The sequence below is a fragment of the Erinaceus europaeus genome, chromosome 1, assembly GCF_950295315.1.
Source record: "Erinaceus europaeus chromosome 1, mEriEur2.1, whole genome shotgun sequence".
Taxonomy (NCBI): Eukaryota; Metazoa; Chordata; class Mammalia; order Eulipotyphla; family Erinaceidae; genus Erinaceus; species Erinaceus europaeus.
This window is the reverse complement of record NC_080162.1, coordinates 141,627,493-141,647,629: the sequence shown is the minus strand read 5'-3', so window position 1 is coordinate 141,647,629 and position 20,137 is coordinate 141,627,493. Positions and strand designations below refer to the sequence as shown.

At 41.1% G+C, this 20,137-nt stretch overlaps 1 protein-coding gene across 3 annotated transcripts in view; it reads left to right on the top strand.

Annotated features, from left to right (window-relative positions):
* Positions 1-20,137, top strand: part of RRM2B (ribonucleotide reductase regulatory TP53 inducible subunit M2B) — a 45,894-nt gene that overhangs the window by 287 nt on the left and 25,470 nt on the right. For all 3 annotated transcript variants that reach the window (XM_060196372.1, XM_060196367.1, XM_060196380.1), the window contains exons 2-5: positions 10,600-10,755; positions 15,398-15,514; positions 17,416-17,549; positions 18,394-18,488. In XM_060196372.1, coding sequence (XP_060052355.1) covers positions 10,600-10,755; positions 15,398-15,514; positions 17,416-17,549; positions 18,394-18,488 — 502 coding nt within the window. The remainder of the gene's footprint in view (positions 1-10,599; positions 10,756-15,397; positions 15,515-17,415; positions 17,550-18,393; positions 18,489-20,137) is intronic.

The window sequence follows — 20,137 nt, the reverse complement described above, 5'->3', positions numbered from 1 at the left end:
CGCCCCACGACCGTCTTTGCGCACCTGCGAACTGGGCTTCCGAACACTCCCCAGGGCCGCATCTCAATCGTCAGGGCCTGGACGGGGTGGGGGGGCTGGGCGGGCCGGGGGGCGTCGCCTCCTCTGTCGGACCCGGGCTTGGCTCCTGTCCTTCCCAGAGTGGAGCCCCGGCCAGGAAGAGGCAAGAAAGACAGTGTGGCCCCTGGAGAAATGCACCCTCTCTCTCGGCAATGGGTAGAAGCACTTAGAGGACACGTGCGGGTTGACAGGTACAGGGGTACAGATTACTACGGACAGGGAGGGCCAAGTGGTGACACACCTGGTTGAGTGCACACAGCACAGTGCCAAGAACCCGAGTTCAAGCCCCTTGTCCCCACCTGCAGGGGGGAAGCTTCACAAGTGGTGAAGCAGGGCTGCAGGTGTTTCTTTCCCTTTTCCTCTCTAACTCCTCCTCCTCTCTCAATTTCTGTCTCTATCCAGTAATAAATAAATAAAAATATAATTTTAAAAAAGATTACTAGGGAGAAAGGCTAGGGAAAACCCTCACAGCAATGCAGAGTCTGTTCAAAGGACAGTTTTGCTCAGATCCGACTGCTTAACTGAATCTCTAGTGTATCTTCTTCTTTTAATATTTCCCACACAGGAGAGAAAGTAAAGTGCTGTATGCAAAGTGACGGGGTGTGTGCATTCTTACTAAGGGCCAAATTGACATAATTCATCCGTTTCCATCTCTGGTGAATGCAACTACATAGTTAACAGTAAACAGGATCTTTAGTCTAAAAGTTCATTCAAATCCTTGTCCTGTAGTCAGTTCCTCATACTCTATGGATGTGCAAACACGTTTAAATAATTCCTGTATATAAAATAAGTACTTTTGTGGCTATTTTGAATCTGTTGTTTTATGTGATACTCTTGATGTAATAGTTTCAGTGCGGACTCATGCGTTCTGAACCTTGCATGCTTTGAAAACGTTTTAAATTCCAGATTTAAAATTTTATTTTAATTATGTTAACATTGATTATGAAGCTGTAAACACTCCTCCCCACTCTCCTCCCACCTTTGAAACAAATATATTTATGATCAAGTTCTTCTTTTGAATGGGACAATACAGGTTTTACTTTTTTCTCCTCATACTAGAAGTCATTCTGGCTTAAGCCCTTGAGCTTAACTTGCATTTGTTGTCTATATCTTAATCATAGAGACCCACAAAGACAAAGACAGAACTTAGAGCTGGAATTTTAATTATCATCTGGTCCAAACATTTACCTTAGAGATGCAAGTATGCCTTAAGAACTTTATTTCTCGGGCGGGGGTAGATTGGTTATGTAAAGAGATTCTCGTGCCTGAGTCCCAGGTTCAGTCCCCTGCACCACCATAAGCCACAGCTGGGCAGTGCTCTGATGTTTCTCTCTCTCTCTCTCTCTCTCAAAATTAAATAAATAAAATATTTTTTTAAAAAAAAGAACTTTATTTCTCTAGACAGGGTGGTGGAAAATGGAACACCTACATCAAAAACACCCAGAGTGCTTTGTAAAAAGAAAAAAAAAAAAGTTAAGTTGATATTACACCCCGGATGCAGTGAATCAAATTCTAGGATGGATCTGGGATTGTATTTTTAATAAGTACTTAATAAGTACTTAATATCTTCAGCTGCTCTTGATGCGCATATTTTCTTAAAGAGTTTATGTGTGAGGGCCGGGTGGTGGTGCACCTGGTTGAGCACACATGTTATAATGAGCAAGGACCCCTGTTCAAGCCCCTAGTCCCCACCTCCAGGGGGATAGCTTCATGAGTGATAAAGCAGGGCTGCAGGTGTCTCTGTCTCTCTCCCTATTTTCCCTTTCCCTCTCAATTTTTCTCTGTCTCTAATAAATAAATAAACTTTTTTTTTTTCCTCCTCCAGGGTTATTGCTGGGCTCGGTGCCTGCACCATGAATCCACCGCTCCTGGAGGCCATTTTTTTTCCCCCTTTTGTTGCCCTTGTCGTAGCTTCGTTGTGGTTATTACTATTGCCCTTGTTGACACAATTCGTTGTTGGATAGGACAGAGAGAAATGGAGAGAGGAGGGAAAGACAGAGAAGGGGAGAGAAAGATAGACACCTGCAGACCTGCTTCACCGCCTGTGAAGCGACTCCCCTGCAGGTGGGGAGCCGGGGGCTCGAACCGGGATCCTTACGCCGGTCCCTGCGCTTTGCGCCACATGCGCTTAACCCACTGCACCACCGCCCGACCCCCAATAAACTTTTTATATATAGGCTTAAAGTGTAGTTATAAGTCTTAAGCAGTTTGTAGATTTTATATGTGCATATGAAAAAGGAATCATTTCATAGCTTTCCTCAGTTTCTCAAAATTAACAATCATTACTCTTTTTTTAATTGGGGAGATTAATGGTTTACAGTAAACACAGTTATTGGTACATGTATAAAATTTTTCCTTTTTTTTTTTTTTTTTCAAAACACTATAAATCCCAGCCTAGGTCCTCCCCCACCATCATTCATCAGGTTCTAGAAGCCCCCACCCTTGAGTCCTTTACTTTGATGCAATACACCAACTCCAGTCCAAGCTCTGCTTTGTGTTTCCCCTTCTGTTCTTATTTCTGTCTATGAGTGGGATCATCCCATATTCATCCTTCTCTTTCTGGCTGATCTCACTTCACATAATTCCTTCAAGCTCCATCCAAAATGGGGTAAAGAAGGTGAATTCACCATTTTTAATACCTGAGTAGTATTCCATTGTGTATATAGACCACAATTTGCTTAGCCACTCACCTGTTGTTGGACATTTGAGTTGCTTCCAGGATTTGGCTATTGTAGATTGTGCTGCTATGAACATAGGTGTACACAGATTTTTTTTTTTTTTTTTTGGTTGATTGTCTCTGTTTTCAAGGTAAGAAAGTTTAGGCCAGAAGAGATTAAATGGAATGAAAAGCACCATGCAACTCAAGAGCTGAACTAGGTTTAAAATCAAGGCTTTCTCATGGACCAGTATTCTATCTGTTTTTGTTTTGTTTTGTTTTGTTTTGTTAGAGAGGGACAGAGAAGTAGAGAGGTAGAGAGAGAGGGTGAAAGAGATCACAGCACCAAAGCTTCCTTCAGTGCAGTAGAGGCTGGGCTTGGACCTGAGTTGTGCCAGCCCTTCCATCAGGTTTGCCAGGCTTGATACGAAGGGAAGCATGAAAATGATATTGACACAAAAGCGGTGTGCCCTTAACAGTGTTCAGACTATGGTCAGATTGGGGACTGGCTGATAGGCCCGGCCTTGTACAGTGACTGCCAGCTCAAGAATCTGGCCCAGGAGGACGCCCCATGTGTAAATACATGGTGGGGTCAGGCGACTAGAATCTGAGGCAGATTTTGGAAGAGACAGTAGGCTGTTGTTAATTTCCAGGAATAATGATTTTAGATTCTCACCATACCCGTACAGCTACAACAAATTAATTGTGTTTGCTTTTTGTGTCACCTACTGTTGAATTCTGCTTACCATTGCTAAATTCTTCATCAAACCAGTTTCTTTATGTCAGTTCTTACCCTAAACAACTCAGTTTCTCAGGTTGGCAAAGTCCTGCTGAAAGCGCTTTTTCACAGTAAAGGGCCAATTTTTTTTTTTTTAAGAAAGGATTAATTAACAAAACCATAGGGTAGGAGGGGTACAACTCCACACAATTCCCACCACCCATTCTCCATATCCCACCCCCTCCCCCGATAGCTTTCCCATTCTACATCCCTCTGGGAGCATGGACCCAGGGTCATTGTGGGTTGCAGAAGGTAGAAGGTCTGGCTTCTGTAATTGCTTCCCCGCTGAACATGGGCATTGACTGGTCGGTCCATACTCCCAGTCTGCCTTTCTCTTTCCCTAGTAGGGTGAGTCTCTGGGGAAGCTGAGCTCCAGGACATATTGGTGGGGTCTTCAATCCAGGGAAGTCTGGCCGGCATCCTGATGACACCTGGAACCTGGTGACTGCAAAGAGAGTTAACATACAAAGCCAAACAAATTGTTGAGCAATCATGGACCCAAAGCTTGGAAAAGTGGAGAGGAAGTATTAGGGAGGTACTCACTGCAAACTCTAGTGTACTTCTGCTTTCTTACTTTGGTGCCATACTCCAAACTCAGTCAATTTCTGCTTTGCGTTTCTACTTCTTTTTTTTTTTTTTACATGCATAACATTCCCCAGATTCCCATTTAACAATACAACCCCCACTATTTCATTCATCATTTTTCTCCCCACCCACCCACCCACCCCAGAGTCTTTTACTTTGGTGTAATACTCCAATTCCATTTCAGGTTTGACTTGTGTTTTCTTTTCTAATCTTGTTTTTCAACTTCGGCCTGAGAGTGAGATCATCCCGTATTCATCCTTCTGTTTCTGACTTATTTCACTCAACATGATTTTTTCAAGGTCCATCCAAGATCGGCTGAAAACGGTGAAGTCACCATTTTTTACAGCTGAGTAGTATTCCATTGTGTATATATACCACAACTTGCTCAGCCACTCATCTGTTGTTGGACACCTGGGTTGCTTCCAGGTTTTGGCTATTACAAATTGTGCTGCCAAGAACATATGTGTACACAGATCTTTTTGGATGGATGTGCTGGGTTCCTTAGGATATATCCCCAGGAGAGGAATTGCAGGGTCATAGGGTAGGTCTATTTTTTTTTTTTTTTTTTAACCAGAGCACTGCTCAGCTCTGGTTTATGGTGGTATGATGGGGGATTGAACCTGGGACTTTGGAGTCGCAGGCACAAGAGTCTCTTTGCATAATCATTATGCTGTCTACCCCCAAAGCCACATTTTATTTCAGGCTGGTGTTTCCACCTCTGAAATTGACAAGGTACTTGCTACCAAAATCTAGTTTTTTTTTTTTTGTATTTTTTTCTTTTCCAATTCATCCAATTCATGTACATACAGTCAGTCTTCTGACGTCAGCCCCATTCATGTTAACTTCTACTCAGAAACTCTGACTGTCCATAAGGACCAACAGTTTCAAACGGTGCCAGCCTGAGGGTGAGAATGAGTGCAAGCATAGACGTATGAGCTTCCAAACACCTCACACATTGACCATTTTTGAATTTTTGAGCCACAAAAATTACTTTTTAAAAAACATGCATCCAGGGGGTGGGGCAGTAGCACAGCGGGTAAAGTGCACATAGCACAAAGCGCTAAGACCAGCTTAAGGATCACAGTTTGAGCCCCCGGATCCCCACCTGCAGGGGCTTAACCTTCACAAGCAGTGAAGCTGGTCTGCAGGTGTCTATCTTTCTCTCCCCGTCTCTGTCTTCCCCCTCCTCCATTTCTCTCTGTCCTATCCAGCAACAACAGTAGCAATAACAATAACAAGGGCAACAGGATGGGAAAAAAAGGGCCTCCGGGAGCATCAGTGGATTTGTAGTGCAGGCACCAAGCCCCAGTAATAACCCTGGAGGCAAAAATAAATAAATAACTAAGAAGAAGAAGAAAGAAAGAAAGAAAGAAAGAAAGAAAGAAAGAAAGAAAGAAAGAAAGGAAAAGAAAAGAAAAGAAAAAGCCTCCATTACTCCCACCTCTCCACGCCCAGCAAGTCTCCTTTTACCCCCACTTGCTAAGGTAACCTTGGTTTGGTTTTCAGCTAGTTGATCTTTTACTTTTGTTTTGTCTATTCATCTGTTCTATTATCTCATATTGGACAAATGGGAAACACAGTCTTTATACATACGCCCCTTTCCCCTTCTGATTTCCCATAATCCCCTAGTGCTCCTCTCTCACTTTGCTGCACATGAAAAAAAATCATCATTTTAATACAGCTGACTCTAAGATTTCATTGTATATTTCATGTAGTGCATCTTTTTTATTGAGTTGTCAATCCACATTTGAGTTCTTTCCAGGTTTGGGTAATTGTAAACAGCACAGCAGTAGACATCGAGGTACATGTAACTTTCTGTGCTGATGTTTTCTTTTTTAAAAATTATTTATTTATTGGATAGAGACAGAGAGAAATCTCGAGAGGACAGGAAGCTAGAGAAGGGGAAAGAGACATCGGCAGAACAGCTTCACCATTCGTGAAGCTTTCCCCCTGCAGGTGGGGACCAGAGGCTTGAACCTGGGTCCCTGCACACTGTAACAGAAGCACTCAGCAGGGTGTGCCACTGACCAGCCCCTGTGTATATGTGCTTATATTGCTTGGATAAATACTCAAAAATGTCATATGGTAGTTATGTCTTTTTTTTTTTTTAACAAAAGGATCCACAAGTATTTTATTTACAAATGAGCTGAGGTGACCTTTTCTCAGGTAGTACTATATATATACAAAAATACATATACAAATAGATATTCAGCACTCATGGTAGTTGTGTCTTTTACTTCCTAGGAAACTCCATACCATTTTAGAAACTATTTCTATTCCTACCAACAATATGTCTGTTCCTTTTTCACCTCCACACCCTCATGGACATTTGCTGCTTTTGGTGTGATCCATTCCTTCTTAGTCTGATTGATAGCCAAGAATGTGGGTCCTCTATAGGATTCCTTTCTCAGTTTTATTTATTTATTGGTTCCAGTTAGAAATTGAAATAGAGAGGAAAAAAGAGCTTCACCCCTCGTGAAGCTTTGCCTCTACAACTGGGCACTGGAGGCTTGAACCTGGGTCATTAGCATGGTAACATGTTTGCAGAGAGAAAGAAGTATTTCTCTTTGAGGCCTGCTCAGCTTTGGCTGATGGTGGTGCTGGGGATTGAACCTGAGACCTCAGAGCCTCAGGCAGGAATCTTTCACATAGCCATTATACTGTCTTACACTCCAGCAAATTTCTTTTCCTAATGTTTCCTTGAGCTAATTTTCTTCAATATTTATTTGTTTGTTTATTATTAAGATTTATTACTAAAGAATTTATTTATTTACTTATTTACTTATGAAAAAGATAGGTGGAGAGAAAGAACCAGATATCACTCTGGTACATGTGCTGCCGGGAATTAAACTCAGGATCTCATGGTTGAGAATCCAATGTTTTATCCACTGTGCCACCTCCTGGACCACGTTTATTTGATAAGGCAGAGAGAAGTGAAGAGGGAGAAGGGAGATAAAGAGAGACACCTGCAGCCTTGCTTCACTACTAGTGAAGCTTCCCCCCTATAGCTGGGGACTTGAACCTGGGTCCTTATTCGTGATAATGGAGGTGCTCAACTAGGCGTGCCACCACCTGGCCCCTCTTTAGCTGATTTTCAACCACCACATTCTTTCGCTTTGAATCAGCTACATGTTGTGCTATAGTTTGGCTTTGTTATAGCCTTCTTCAGTTGAGCAGAAATAGCTGAAGAAACGTTCATTTTACAACCACCTGGACACCTCAGCTCATGCATTGGTGGTTTCCTCTCTGGGTGGTAGAAAACACTTCAGCTATTTTTATTACTGTCTTAAAAGGTTGAAGACACATTTTGCAAGTGAAATTCTCATTGAATATTGCTGACACAAGGAGCCCACAGAGTTCTCTAGAACATGTGTGAAAGTGGGTCTGTTTGTTTGTTTTGGTTACCTTCATCTCCTTCCTCATAACAGAAAGCCCAGACTTTTGAACCTTATTTTCAGTGTAAAAACATATTTGAGAATAGAAGTTCTTAATCAAAAGCTGCTGAAGATATCCCAGGAACTCTAGACTTTTGGGGAGATGTAAGTCTCTTAACATTATATTAAAATAGGAGTCAGGTGGTAGTGCAGTGGGTTAAGTGCATGTGGTGCAAAGCACAGGACCTGTGTAAGGATCCCGGGTCAAGCCCCTGGCTCCCCACCTGCAGGGGAGTCTCTTCACAGGCAGTGAAGCAGGTCTGCAGGTGTCTATCTTTCGCTCCCCCTCTGTCCTCCCCTCCTCTTTCCATTTCTCTCTGTCCTAACAACAACGACATCAGTAACAAAGATAATAACTACAACAATAAAACAAGGGCAACAAAAGGGAATAAATAATAATAAAAAAAACATTATATTAAAATGTGAGTTTTCCTAAGCATCATAAGAAGTAGGTCATCTCTGGCCCATTTCAGAAGTTGGTGTTGGCTCCGTGCCCTCTTTTTACATTGCAAGGTTTTCCACAATGCCCCTCCCAAGCCATCTTTCTTTTAACAGTCCACTTGCAGTTAGGGGGGAGCAAGAAGAATAAATGAGCCGGTGTAACTTTGATTCTAATTCACACTGACCAGTCGTCAGCAGTTTTCACTGATCAGTTATTTCTTAGCATTTAAAAAATGTTTTTATTTTATTCATTATTGGATAGAGACAGAGAAAATTAGAGAGGAGAGGAGGAGATAGAGGGAAAGAGACAGAGAGACACCTGAAACCCTGCTTCACCACTCTCCCTGCAGGTGAGGACCCAGGGCTTGAACCTGAGTCCATGCACACTATAAGGTGTGTGCTTAACAAAGTGCGCCACCACCTGCCCCCCCCTTTTTAAATATTTTTTTATTCCTTTTTGTTGCCTTTGTTGTTTTATTGTTGTAGTTATTACTGTTGTCATCGTTGTTGGATAGGACAGAGAGAAATGGAGAGAGGAGGGGAAGACAGAGAGGGAGAAAGACAGACACCTGCATCCCCCCCTTTTTTTTTTAAAGATTTTATTTATTTATGAGAAAGACAGGAGGAGAGAGAAAGAACCAGACATCACTCTGGTACATGTGCTGCCGAGGACTGAACTCGAGACCTCATGCTTGAGAGTACAAAGCTTTATCACTGCACCATCTCCCGGACCACCCCCTTTTTTTTTAATCAGCATTTAACAGCTCCATGTAGGGCCAGAGTGCTTGATGCCAAAGGGTTCTTGCTCATGATGAACTATCTAACACTCAGTAGAGAAAATATAAAATATTTTGAAGGGAAATTCCAGTTCTGACTATATATATGTATTCCTGTGACAAAATACATAATAAAAAGAAAATGTAGACTCCTAAGAATACCATGAAGTGATAATCAAAGCACACTCTAGGGGGTAGGGCTGTAGCGCAATGGTTTAAGCATACAAGGCACCAAGTGCAAAGACTGGCATAAAGATCCCAGTTTGAGCCCCTGGCAGTCACTTAACAGGCGGTGAAGCAGGTCTGTAGGTGTCTATCTTACTCTCCTCCTCTCTGTTTTCCCCTCCTCTCTCCATTTCTCACTGTCCTATCCAATAACGACAACATCAGTAACCACAATAATAATAACCACAACAATGTTAAACAACAAGGGCAACAAAAGGGAAAAATAGCTTCCAGGAGCAGTGGATTTGTGGTGCAGGCACCGAGCTCCAGTAATAACCCTGGAGGCAAAAAAAAACAAAACAAAAAAACTAGAACTAAAAGAATACTGTGGGCTAAAAATGTTTCAAATATCCAGTTACTATTTTTTAAATTTGACTTTGAATTTTAATTCTCCCTCTCTAAGCCTTCAGATGAACAGAGACTGATATGTTTTTTCTTCATTGGGGGGATTAATGGCTTATAGTAGACAGTTAAATACAGTAGTTGGTACATGTGTACATTTCTCAGTTTGCCACATAACAATTCAACCCTTGCTAGGTCTTTCTCTCCCATCATGTTCCAGGACCTGAACATCCCCACCCCCAAACCCACAGAGTCCTTTTCTTTGGTGTAGTACACCAACTCCAGTCCAAGTTCTGATTTCCCTTCTGTTCTTATTTTTCAACTTCTGTCTTTGATTGAGATCATCCTATATTCTTCCTTCTCTTTCTGGCTGATCTCACTTCACATGATTCCTTCAAGCACCATCCAAGATGAGGTGAAGAAGGTGAATGCATCATTGTTAACAGCTGAGTAGAATTCCATTGTATATATAGACCACAACTTGCTCAGCCACTCATCTGTTGTTAGATATCTAGATTGCTTCCAGGTTTTGGCTATTACAAGTTGTGCTGCTATGAGTATAGGTGTACACAGGTTTGGTTTTTTGTTTGTTTTGTTTGTTTGTTTTGTTTTTTTTACCATAGCCCTGCTCAGCTCTGGTTATGGTGGTGTGGGGAATTAAACCTGGCATTTTGGAACCTTAGGCATGAGAGTCTCTTTGCATAACTATTATGCTGTCTACCCCTGCCTGGTAAACAGTTTTCAGAGAAATATTTTAGCATTTCTGTTAAGATGGGAAAATAAAACATAAAAATAAATAAGTAAAATTTTTAAAAATATTAGAAAAAAATAGTAGTGGCTTGTCGGTGTGAGCAGATTCTATCTCTGTCTCTGAAAGAGGCATCGAGGGGCATTTTGTTCACAAACTTAGCAAATTATCCATCATAACAGTTGTGTGTCTATTTGGTGTTTATCAACAAAGTGGCAACAGTAACAGAACTTTTTGAGTGTATATTATGTACTAGCCTCTCTTTGAAGTACTTTTAATTGCCAATATTAGTGTATGAGATCAGTGTTATATTACTGATGAGGAAGCCAAGACTCAGAAAAGTTAACTAGCTTCCTGTTAGCACTCAGTCAGCCAGTGACTGTTGATCTGATACCAGTTGGTTGTCAGTATTTAACTTAGACAAACCAGTTTCTAGTCTTGAGACATTCTCCTAACTTTCCCAGGCCTGTGTTTAGACATGAATCAAGGGGGAAAAGGTAACAACAAAATTGGTGTTTGTGGTTTGTTTCCCAAAGAGGCCACCTTCAGCGCTCAGTGACCACAAAGCAGGGCTGGATGAAGAGCCACTCCTAAGGAAGAGCTCCCGGCGGTTTGTCATCTTTCCCATCCAGTATCCCGACATTTGGAAGATGTACAAACAGGCACAAGCATCCTTCTGGACAGCCGAAGAGGTGCGTGGCATCACCTTTACAGTGTTCATGGTCCAGTGGCCACATCTATTACAGGACATGAGAAGTGTTAGCTTATTGGAGGTCATGCTGGTAGACTCATACCATGTTGTACATGCTGATATCTAGAATTACTAAGGCTGAACAGTGTTTTCTAATGTTTTGTGTTTGCAGTGCTGTCTACATCCTGTTTCCCTGTGGGGGGAATAAAAAAACAGCTCAGCCTGCTACGTTATACACAGACACACACATAGGTGACTCACACACAGAGACACACACACACACATCTCTCAGCCTGCTAGGATACATACACAGACACACAGATGGACACATACACATAGGACATCTCAGCCTGCTGGGACACAGACACACACACACACACACGCACACATACACTAGTTGCTGTTTGTTTTAGAGAGGCACTAAGGCAAAAGAGAAAGTGAAAGGGACCACAGCACCAAAGCTTCTTGTAATGAGGTGGATGCCAGGCTCAAACCTGATTTGCACACATAACAAAGCAGAACACTACCCAGGTGAGCTATTTTGCTAGCCCTCCAATAACTCTTGAAATTTTCCTTTTTTTTTTTTTTTTTTAATTTAATTGCCACCAGGGTTATCTCTGGGGCTTCTGGTGGTCATTCCTCGCCTCCCCCCTTTTTTTCTTTTCCTGTTTATTAGATAGGACAGAGAGAAATTGACATGGGGGAGGCAGACAAAAGATAGAAAGGGAGGGAGAAAGAGACCTGCAGACCTGCTTCACTGCTCATAAAGCTTCCCCCTTGCAGGTGGGGAGTGGGAGCTTGAACCCAGGTTCTTGTTCATGGTAATGGGTATGCCACCGCCTAGTCCTTTCTTAGAACATTTTCTGTTCCTAGATGTTTGGTTTGCTCTGATCAAATAAGAGTGGTCTTTATTTATGGTCAGCAGGATATATAAAAATTTGACTGCTGCCAAAAACATACAAGTGAAAAAGCCTTAGGGCCTCAGCTTCTAGCTGAGAGACTTAACTGCTTGTACGAGGAGAACTGTCACCTGGAGAGTCTGCCCACTTGGGCAAGGCATACCTGAGTTGCCAGGCTGGGTTCCTGGTGTCCCTCCCAACCCGGAGCTGCCCTCAGCCACATCAGTCCTGAACAGCTGCTCCCACAGGCTGGACTTACTGTCAAAAGCTCTCTGTTGGGAGTTGGGCGGTAGCACAGCGGGTAAAGTGCAGGTGACGCAAAGCACAAGGACCGGTGGAAGGATCCCAGTTTGAGCCCCCGGCTCGCCACCTGCAGGGGAGTCGCTTCACAAGCAGTGAAGCAGGTGTCTGTCTTTCTCTCCCCCACTTTGTCTTCCCCTCCTCTCTCCATTTCTCTCAGTCCTATCCAACAACGACAACATCAATAATAACTACAACAAGGGCAACAAAAGGGAATAAATAAATAAATATTTTTTTAAAAAGAAAGCTCTCAGTTAGTGTGGTTATTTTCCTCTAGGAAACGTGTTGAACGCAAGGTGGGGAATAATTATTGGCTTGGTAAGGACAGCTCGTCACCCCTCATGGGAGATAACTGTTACCTCTTCGTCATTGAATATCTGCATGTCATTCTTGCTCTGTGCTTATACTTGCATAGTTGCTTCTGTCTGCGTTTTTTGTTTTGTTTGTTAACACATCACTGTTCAACTCTGACTTGTGGTGCCAGTTAGAGAACCTAGGCCCTCAGAGCATTTGCATAATCATAATGCTATTTTCCCAGCCCCATACTTGATGGAGATATTTGAATCCATCTGTGTACCTGTCAGTTTTTCAGAGGTTGGCTGTATACGTGAGAACAGAAGGGTTCAAGGCCAGGGAGATGACTCGGCTGGTAGGATGCAAGACTTGCTCAGGTGTTCAGAATGCTACATGGCACTTCATAGATGCTATGTAAATTCGAGTTGTTTTTCTAAGGAATGGAGAAGCACATTCTACATCAGAAGACACTGTTTTGTTTTGTTTTTCTGCTGCAATGCCAGCTTACCCATCTCAGTTATGTCGCCAATATTCTTGTTACGATGCAGTTAGCATGTAGAATGGAAAGCCAATCCCCAGACAACTCCAAAGCCCAGTCTTTTCAAACGAGGTCATAGCACTTGGCATACCTGACCATTCCTAACTGTCTGTGGTTTTTAGAAAGGGTTTTGTTTGCTGTGGTTAAGAGAACAGATGTACTACACAGGTGGTTTTGTCATTCATCAAATTAAAACAGTACTTATAGCACTTGGGTTTCTTTACATTCATTTGGAAACTGTCTATATGTTATAGGCCGTCTATCACAAGATTAAGGTACATATTCTGAAGAAAAGTCAGCCACATATTGGTTCATTTTATTTTTTATGGTTTATTTATTACCACCAGGGTTATTGTGGGGATTTGACACCTGCATGGCCCCTCCACTCCCAGTGGCCATTTTTATTTCTTCTTTTGATAGAGACAAGAAAGAGAGAGGGAGAGAGGGTACCTGCAGTACTGCTCCACAGTTTGTGAACCTTCCCTTACAGAGGCTTGGACTGAGATCCTCTTGCATGGTGGTGTGTCACTGCCCAGGCTTTGGACTTACTTATTTAATTATGACAGCCAGGGAGAGAGAACCAGAGCTTTATTCTAGTGTGTACGGTGCTGGGGATTGAATTGAAGCTTATAGTATTGTGACTCTGTTGCTTTATCCACTGAACAACCACCTCCCAGGCTGCTTGCATTATTTATTTATTTATTTATTTATTTATTTATTTATTTATTCTTATTGTCTCCAGGGTTGTTGCTGGGGCTTGATGCCAGCACAATGAATTAGTTCCTGATGGCCACTTTTTTTTTCTTTCTTTTCTCCTCCTCCTCCTCCTCCTCTTTCTTCTTCTTCTTTTTGTAAATTAGATGTGACAAGAAATTGAGAGAGGACAGGAAGATAGGGAGAAACAGACCTGCTTCACTGCTTATGAAGCATCCCCCCTGCAGGTGGGGAGCTGGGGCTCAAACATAGGTCCTTGCACTTGGTGATATGTACACTTAACTGGGTGTAACTGTAAGACCCTGCTGCTGTTTATTTTTTAAAAATATTTTATTTAGTTTATATGAGATAGATAGATAGTGTTGGGAAATTGTGCAGATGTGGTCAAACATTGGCAGGGCCCACAAACCACTATATTTCCATGCTAGTATTATTTACAGATATCCACCACGTTATCCCATCAGGGTATTGCTAGTTCAGTTAAAACCATTGCAACAGTTGCTAAGGAGGCTTCCACCTTCCCAACATGACTTTTGCCTCTCTCCACCCCCTTTCCTAGCCAATCCTGTCTGACTTGCCACTTTTGGCTTCACCCTATAAATCCCGCTGCTGTTCCGGTTTGTCTCTTGTTTTTTCTCTTCTGCCTTCCGCCTGTTGGGCACAGTGGGAGGCGGCCATTTTGCTAGCTCCATGTGGCCGAACTGCTGAGCCCGCTTGCATCCAACTCTGGGGCCCGTGAATAAAGATTTGTGTTCCCGTTCCGGACTCTTCTCTCTCCCCTGACGCAACCTGACAGATAGATAGAGAGGCTCTAGAGCTTCCCTCTGATCTATGCAGTCTCCAGGATTAAATTTGGGGTCTCAGACGTGTAAGTCCTGTGCGCTACCCTTAAGCACAGCACACTTAGCCTTTTCATTGGCTATTACAGATTCCTTCAGACTCTTAATTTTTTTAAAAGTATTTTTTATAGTTTATTTTTTATTTATTCCCTTTTGTTGTCCTTGTTGTTTTATTGTTGTGGTTATTATTGTTGTTGTTACTGATGTCTTCGTTGTTGGATAGAACAGAGAAATCGAGAGAGAAGGGGAAGACAGAGAGCGGGAGAGAAAGATAGACCCCTTGTGAAGCGACTCCCCTGCAGGTGGGGAGCCGGGACCTGGAACGGGGATCTTTACACTGGTCCTTGCGTTTTGCAGCTTTGCACCACGTGGGCTTAACCCGTGCTACTGCCTGACTCCCTAGACTCTTAATTTTTATAGTATATTTTTGTAATTACCTTGTCATTTTGGGCTTCTATAATGATATAGAAGGGACTAGATGGTTTATAAACAACAACAGAAGTTTGTTTCTCACTGTTGAGAGACTATGAATTTAAAACTCAGACACCAGCACATTATATATCTGGACCCACCTACTGATACTTAACCATTCTCTGCGCATGGCAGATGGGACCAAAAAACTTGAGATTACTTTGATAGGGAAACTTTACTTTGATAAGGGCCCTACTTTATTTACGAGGACTCCACCTTCATGACCTACTAAGTTTTCAAGGGCCTCAGTGCCAAACACCATCATGTTGGGGTTTAGATTTCAATCTATGAATTTTTTTGGTACATTTGTTTTCTTTTTTTCTGTTTTTCTTTCTTTATTGGGGGATTAATGGTTTATAGTAAAGTACAATAGTTTGTACATGCATAACATTTCCATATACCAATACAACCTCAATATATGGATTTTGTAGGAATATGAATACATAGTCTATAACAGTGATGTTGACAGTTTTTCCTTATATTTTTACTGCTCATGAGATGCCCTTCCTTAACTCAGAGAAGGAAGTTAGTTTTACAAACACTAAGCAGTTTAACTTCCCATTAAATGTTTTTAAAATCTTGCTCCAGGTTGACTTGTCAAAGGACCTCCCTCACTGGAACAAGCTTACACCGGATGAGAAATATTTTATCTCTCACATCTTGGCCTTTTTTGCAGCCAGTGATGGAATCGTAAATGAAAATTTGGTAAGATATTTTTTTATTGTACTTATTGTTCCCATTAAGCAGTTCATTGATGATATTGGCAGTGCCTGAACAACAGTGTCTAAGACTTTAATTAGATGAAGCCTAGCACTTGGAAATGTATTTTTGATGCAGTGTCGTAGGAGAGGATGCGTTTACACTCTCTGACCAGTAGAATACCACGGAGTCAAGCATATTAGATCACAGCTACTTAGAATATATAAGTGCCATGTTGATTTTTACCCTTAAGTAGTAATCCTCATAGAGAAACTACCTTAGTAATTATAATTACTTATAATAGCTTATAATAAAGCACTGGGTTCTGATTACTCAATTTTAAGCTTATAGTTAGCCAGGGGACATGATTTCTTATAGATATAAACATATGAAGTTTCACCATAAACTGCAAGGGGTTTCAATTGTTGGGGAACAGGGATGCCTTAAGATTAAAATAATACTTTTTGTTAGATATTGTGACATTTATTTGATATTTAAGCAGTGTGTGTTTGTGTGTGCTTATTAGCTCAATGAATTTCACTACTTGGTGTAGTTTTGATGCTAAACATTGTACTTAAAATAATCCATAATGCCTCTCTGATCTGTTGGCGGTAGGGCAGGAAATTTTGAAGTGATGATGATTTTTTTTTCTTTTTTTTTTTTTTTTTTTTTTTTTCTCCACCCACCCACCCCAGAGTCTGTTACTTTGGTGCCATATGCCAATTCCATTTCAGGTTCTACTTGTGTTTTCTTTTCTGATCTTGTTTTTCAACTTCGGCCTGAGAGTGAGATCCTCCCATATTCATCCTTCTGTTTCTGACTTATTTCACTCAACATGATTTTTTCTCATATGTGTACAGTTTTTTTTTTATGGGGGGGATTAATGGCTTGTAGTCAACAGTAAAATACAGTGGTTTATACATGTGTAGCATTTCTCAGTTTTCCACATAACAATTCAAGCCCCTCTAGGTCCTCTTCTGCCATCATGTTCTAGGACCTGAACTCTCCCACCTCACCCAGAGTCTTTTACTTTGGTGCAATACAGCAAACCCAGTCTAAGTTCTGCTTTGTGTTTTCTTAGTCTTCAAAGAAGTGATATTTCTTATGTCCAGATTTTGATTAGTAGTAGCTAATGAGAGCCCAAAGAATTGGACTGTTTTTTCTCATTTCTTTTTTTAATGGCTTGTAGGTAGATTTTTTTTTTTTTTTAAATTATTTATAAAAAGAAAACACTGACAAAAACCATAGGATAGGAGGGGTACAACTACACACAATTCCCACTCCATATCCCATCCCCTTCCCTGATAGCTTTCCTATTCTTTATCCCTCTGGGAGTATGGACCCAGGGTCATTATGGGGTGCAGAAGGTGGAAGGTCTGGCTTCTGTAATTGCTTCCCTGCTAAACCTGGGCATTGGCAGGTCGATCCATACTCCCAGCCTCTCTCTCTTTCTTTCCCTAGTGGGGCAGGGCTCTGGGGAGGCAGGGCTCCAGGACACATTGGTGGGGTCATTGCCCAGGGAGGTCTGTTTGGCATCATGGTAGCATCTGGAACCTGGTGGCTGAAAAGAGAGTTAACATATAAAGCCAAAAAAATTGTTGACTAATCATGAACCTAAGGGTTGAAATAGTTCAGATGAAGAGTGTGTGTGTGTGTGGGGTGTCTCTGTTTTGTACATAATTAGTAGGCACATTGTAGTTATATTCCAAAGGGCCTGTGGCTATACTAGTTTTTTTTTTTTTTTTTCTGAGCCTGACATCTGATATGCAGGTGGACCTAAGTTATGGTCTGGGGAGATGATGCCATGGCTGGAAAAAGGGCTAGGAATCTGGATCAGGAAAGAGAGTAGCTCCCAAATATGGTAAAGGCGTATGAATATTGTTGACTTTTTTCTCTTATTTCTTTAGGTGGAACGCTTTAGTCAGGAGGTGCAGGTTCCAGAGGCACGCTGTTTCTATGGCTTTCAGATTCTCATCGAGAATGTTCACTCAGAGATGTACAGTTTGCTAATAGATACCTATATCAGGGATCCCAAGAAAAGGTATTATCTGTAAAGATTTTAGTGCTTCATTGTGCTGAGAACAGAATTTACTCCAGAGCCTTTAGGGAAATATTATTCAAATATGGCTATTTGGGAGTGTAATGTTTTCTATACATTACTAATATAGTGGGCTAAAATAAACTTGGATAGTATCTGTTAATCTGTGGAGCACAACCTATTTAGCAATTAGTATTCTAATTTAGTTAGATTTTTTTTTTAGCTATCTTTTTTTTTAAATTTATTTCTTTATTGGGGAATTAATGTTTTACATTCAACAGTAAATACAACAGTTTGTACATGCATAACATTCCCCAGTTTCCCATTTAACAATACAACCCCCACTATGTCATTTATCATCCTTCATGGCCCTGTATTCTCCCCACCCACCCACCCCAGAGTCTTTTACTTTGGTGCGATATGCCAATTCCATTTCAGGTTCTACTTGTGTTTTCGTTTCTGATCTTGTTTTTCAACTTCTGCCTGAGAGCTAATTTAGTTAGATTTCTATCAGACCATAACTCAGCCTTTATTTCTGTAGTTTATAGGCATGTAAGAACAAACAAACAAACGCCACCGGGCAGGGATAGTTTAATGGTTATGCAAAGTGACTCTCATATCTGAGGCTGGCTCCAAAGTCTCAGATTCAATCCCCCGCACCACCATAATAAGCCAGAGCTGAGCAGTGCTCTGGTTTAAAAAATTAAATAAACAAAATTTTTTTAAAAAAAGCCCTACAGGTAGTTCTGGTAGCATAACATAAAGAAGCTACAGTTAATACCTCTGATTAACCTATGCAAATTTATTCCAGTTTTTAAATGACAAGTGAATGACTTTGTTTTTATAGGGAATTTTTATTTAATGCAATTGAAACAATGCCCTATGTTAAGAAAAAAGCAGATTGGGCCTTGCGATGGATAGCAGATAGAAAATCTACTTTCGGTATGTAGTTTTAATTTATATATTTGTCAATTTATGTCTGATCAAGTTTGCTTCTCAACACTGTGTTTTGACTGTCAATGCCACAGAATAGGAAGGAATTCAGAGTCTCAGATATGCATCTTTAACAGAACCATTCTTCCTACAAAGTGTGTGACAGAAGAGTCTAAAGCTGTCCTCTGTTGAATGAGTTGGAAAGTTAAGATGCAGGTAAATAAAATTTGGCACATAGAATATGACAGGAGTGTTTCAGCAGTCTGTAATTTTTGCTTTTAGATATGTCTGTTTTAAGGATATAGAGCAAGTCAAAATCTTCACATTGTTCAAAGAACACAGTTGCTGAAAATTAGTGCACTCAACTAGGTCAAGGAACAGTTTGTCACAGCAAACTTATTTTTCATAGATAAATAGAAGCACCCATCAGGATGAATTGAAATCTGATAACATTTTTTCAAGGGAATGATTAAAATTGTATTTTCTTTTTTTTTCTTTTTTATTTAAGAAAGGATTAATTAACAAAACCATAGGGTAGGAGGGGTACAACTCCACACAATTCCCACCACCCAATCTCCATATCCCACCCCCTCCCCTGATAGCTTTCCCATTCTCCATCCCTCGGGGAGCATGGACCCAGGGTCATTGTGGGTTGCAGAAGGTGGAAGGTCTGGCTTCTGTAATTGCTTCCCCGCTGAACATGGGCGTTGACTGGTCGGTCCATACTCCCAGTCTGCCTCTCTCTTTCCCTAGGAGGGTGGGTCTCTGGGGAAGCTGAGCTCCAGGACACATTGGTGGGGTCTTCAGTGTAGGGAAGCCTGATGACATCTGGAACCTGGTGACTGAAAAGAGAGTTAACATACGAAGCCAAACAAATTGTTGAGCAATCATGGACCCAAAGCTTGGAATAGTGGAGAGGAAGTGTTAGGGGGGTACTCACTGCAGACTCTAGTGTACTTCTGCTTTCAGGTACATATTTTGCAGTAGTTTACGGATACGTGTGAACATATGCTCTCTCTCACAGAAACTTACTTGGGGGCTCTCAGAAAATATTTATTTTTGTTGTTATCACTGGAGTGTCACTGCTCTGGGCTGGATTTTTGAGATATATTGTATACAGAGAGGCAGAGACAGAGACAGGGAGGAAGGGAAAGATACCACAGCAACCGACTTCCCATTGCAGCAGAGACCAGACAAAGCTTTGGCTTGCACAAATGGCAAAGCAGGTGTACTATCCAAATGAGCTACTTTCTGCTGCTCAATAAAAACTTTAACTAAATTTTATTGAAGTGTTTGGATATTTAACTTGAATTGCTGTAAGTACCTGTCTCATTCTTACCTACTTCATAATTGGTTGTTGTTTTCTGCTTTTATTCATTATGTAGTGAAACAGATCTCAAGACCTGTGGTGTCAGAATTTTTTTGCCCTCTTAAAAATTAAGGACTTTGCCCAGGTGTGTGAGTTATTGATATTTCTCTACTAGAAATTAAATCTGAGAAACATTAAATCTATATTAAAGCATTTTTAAAATAACTAATAACTCATTTTTAACACAGATAATATATTTATGAAAAACACTTTATTTTTCAAAGACACTTGATGAGAAGAATGGGGTGATTCTAGATCTTTACAAAACTCTCCAGTGTTTGATTTAATA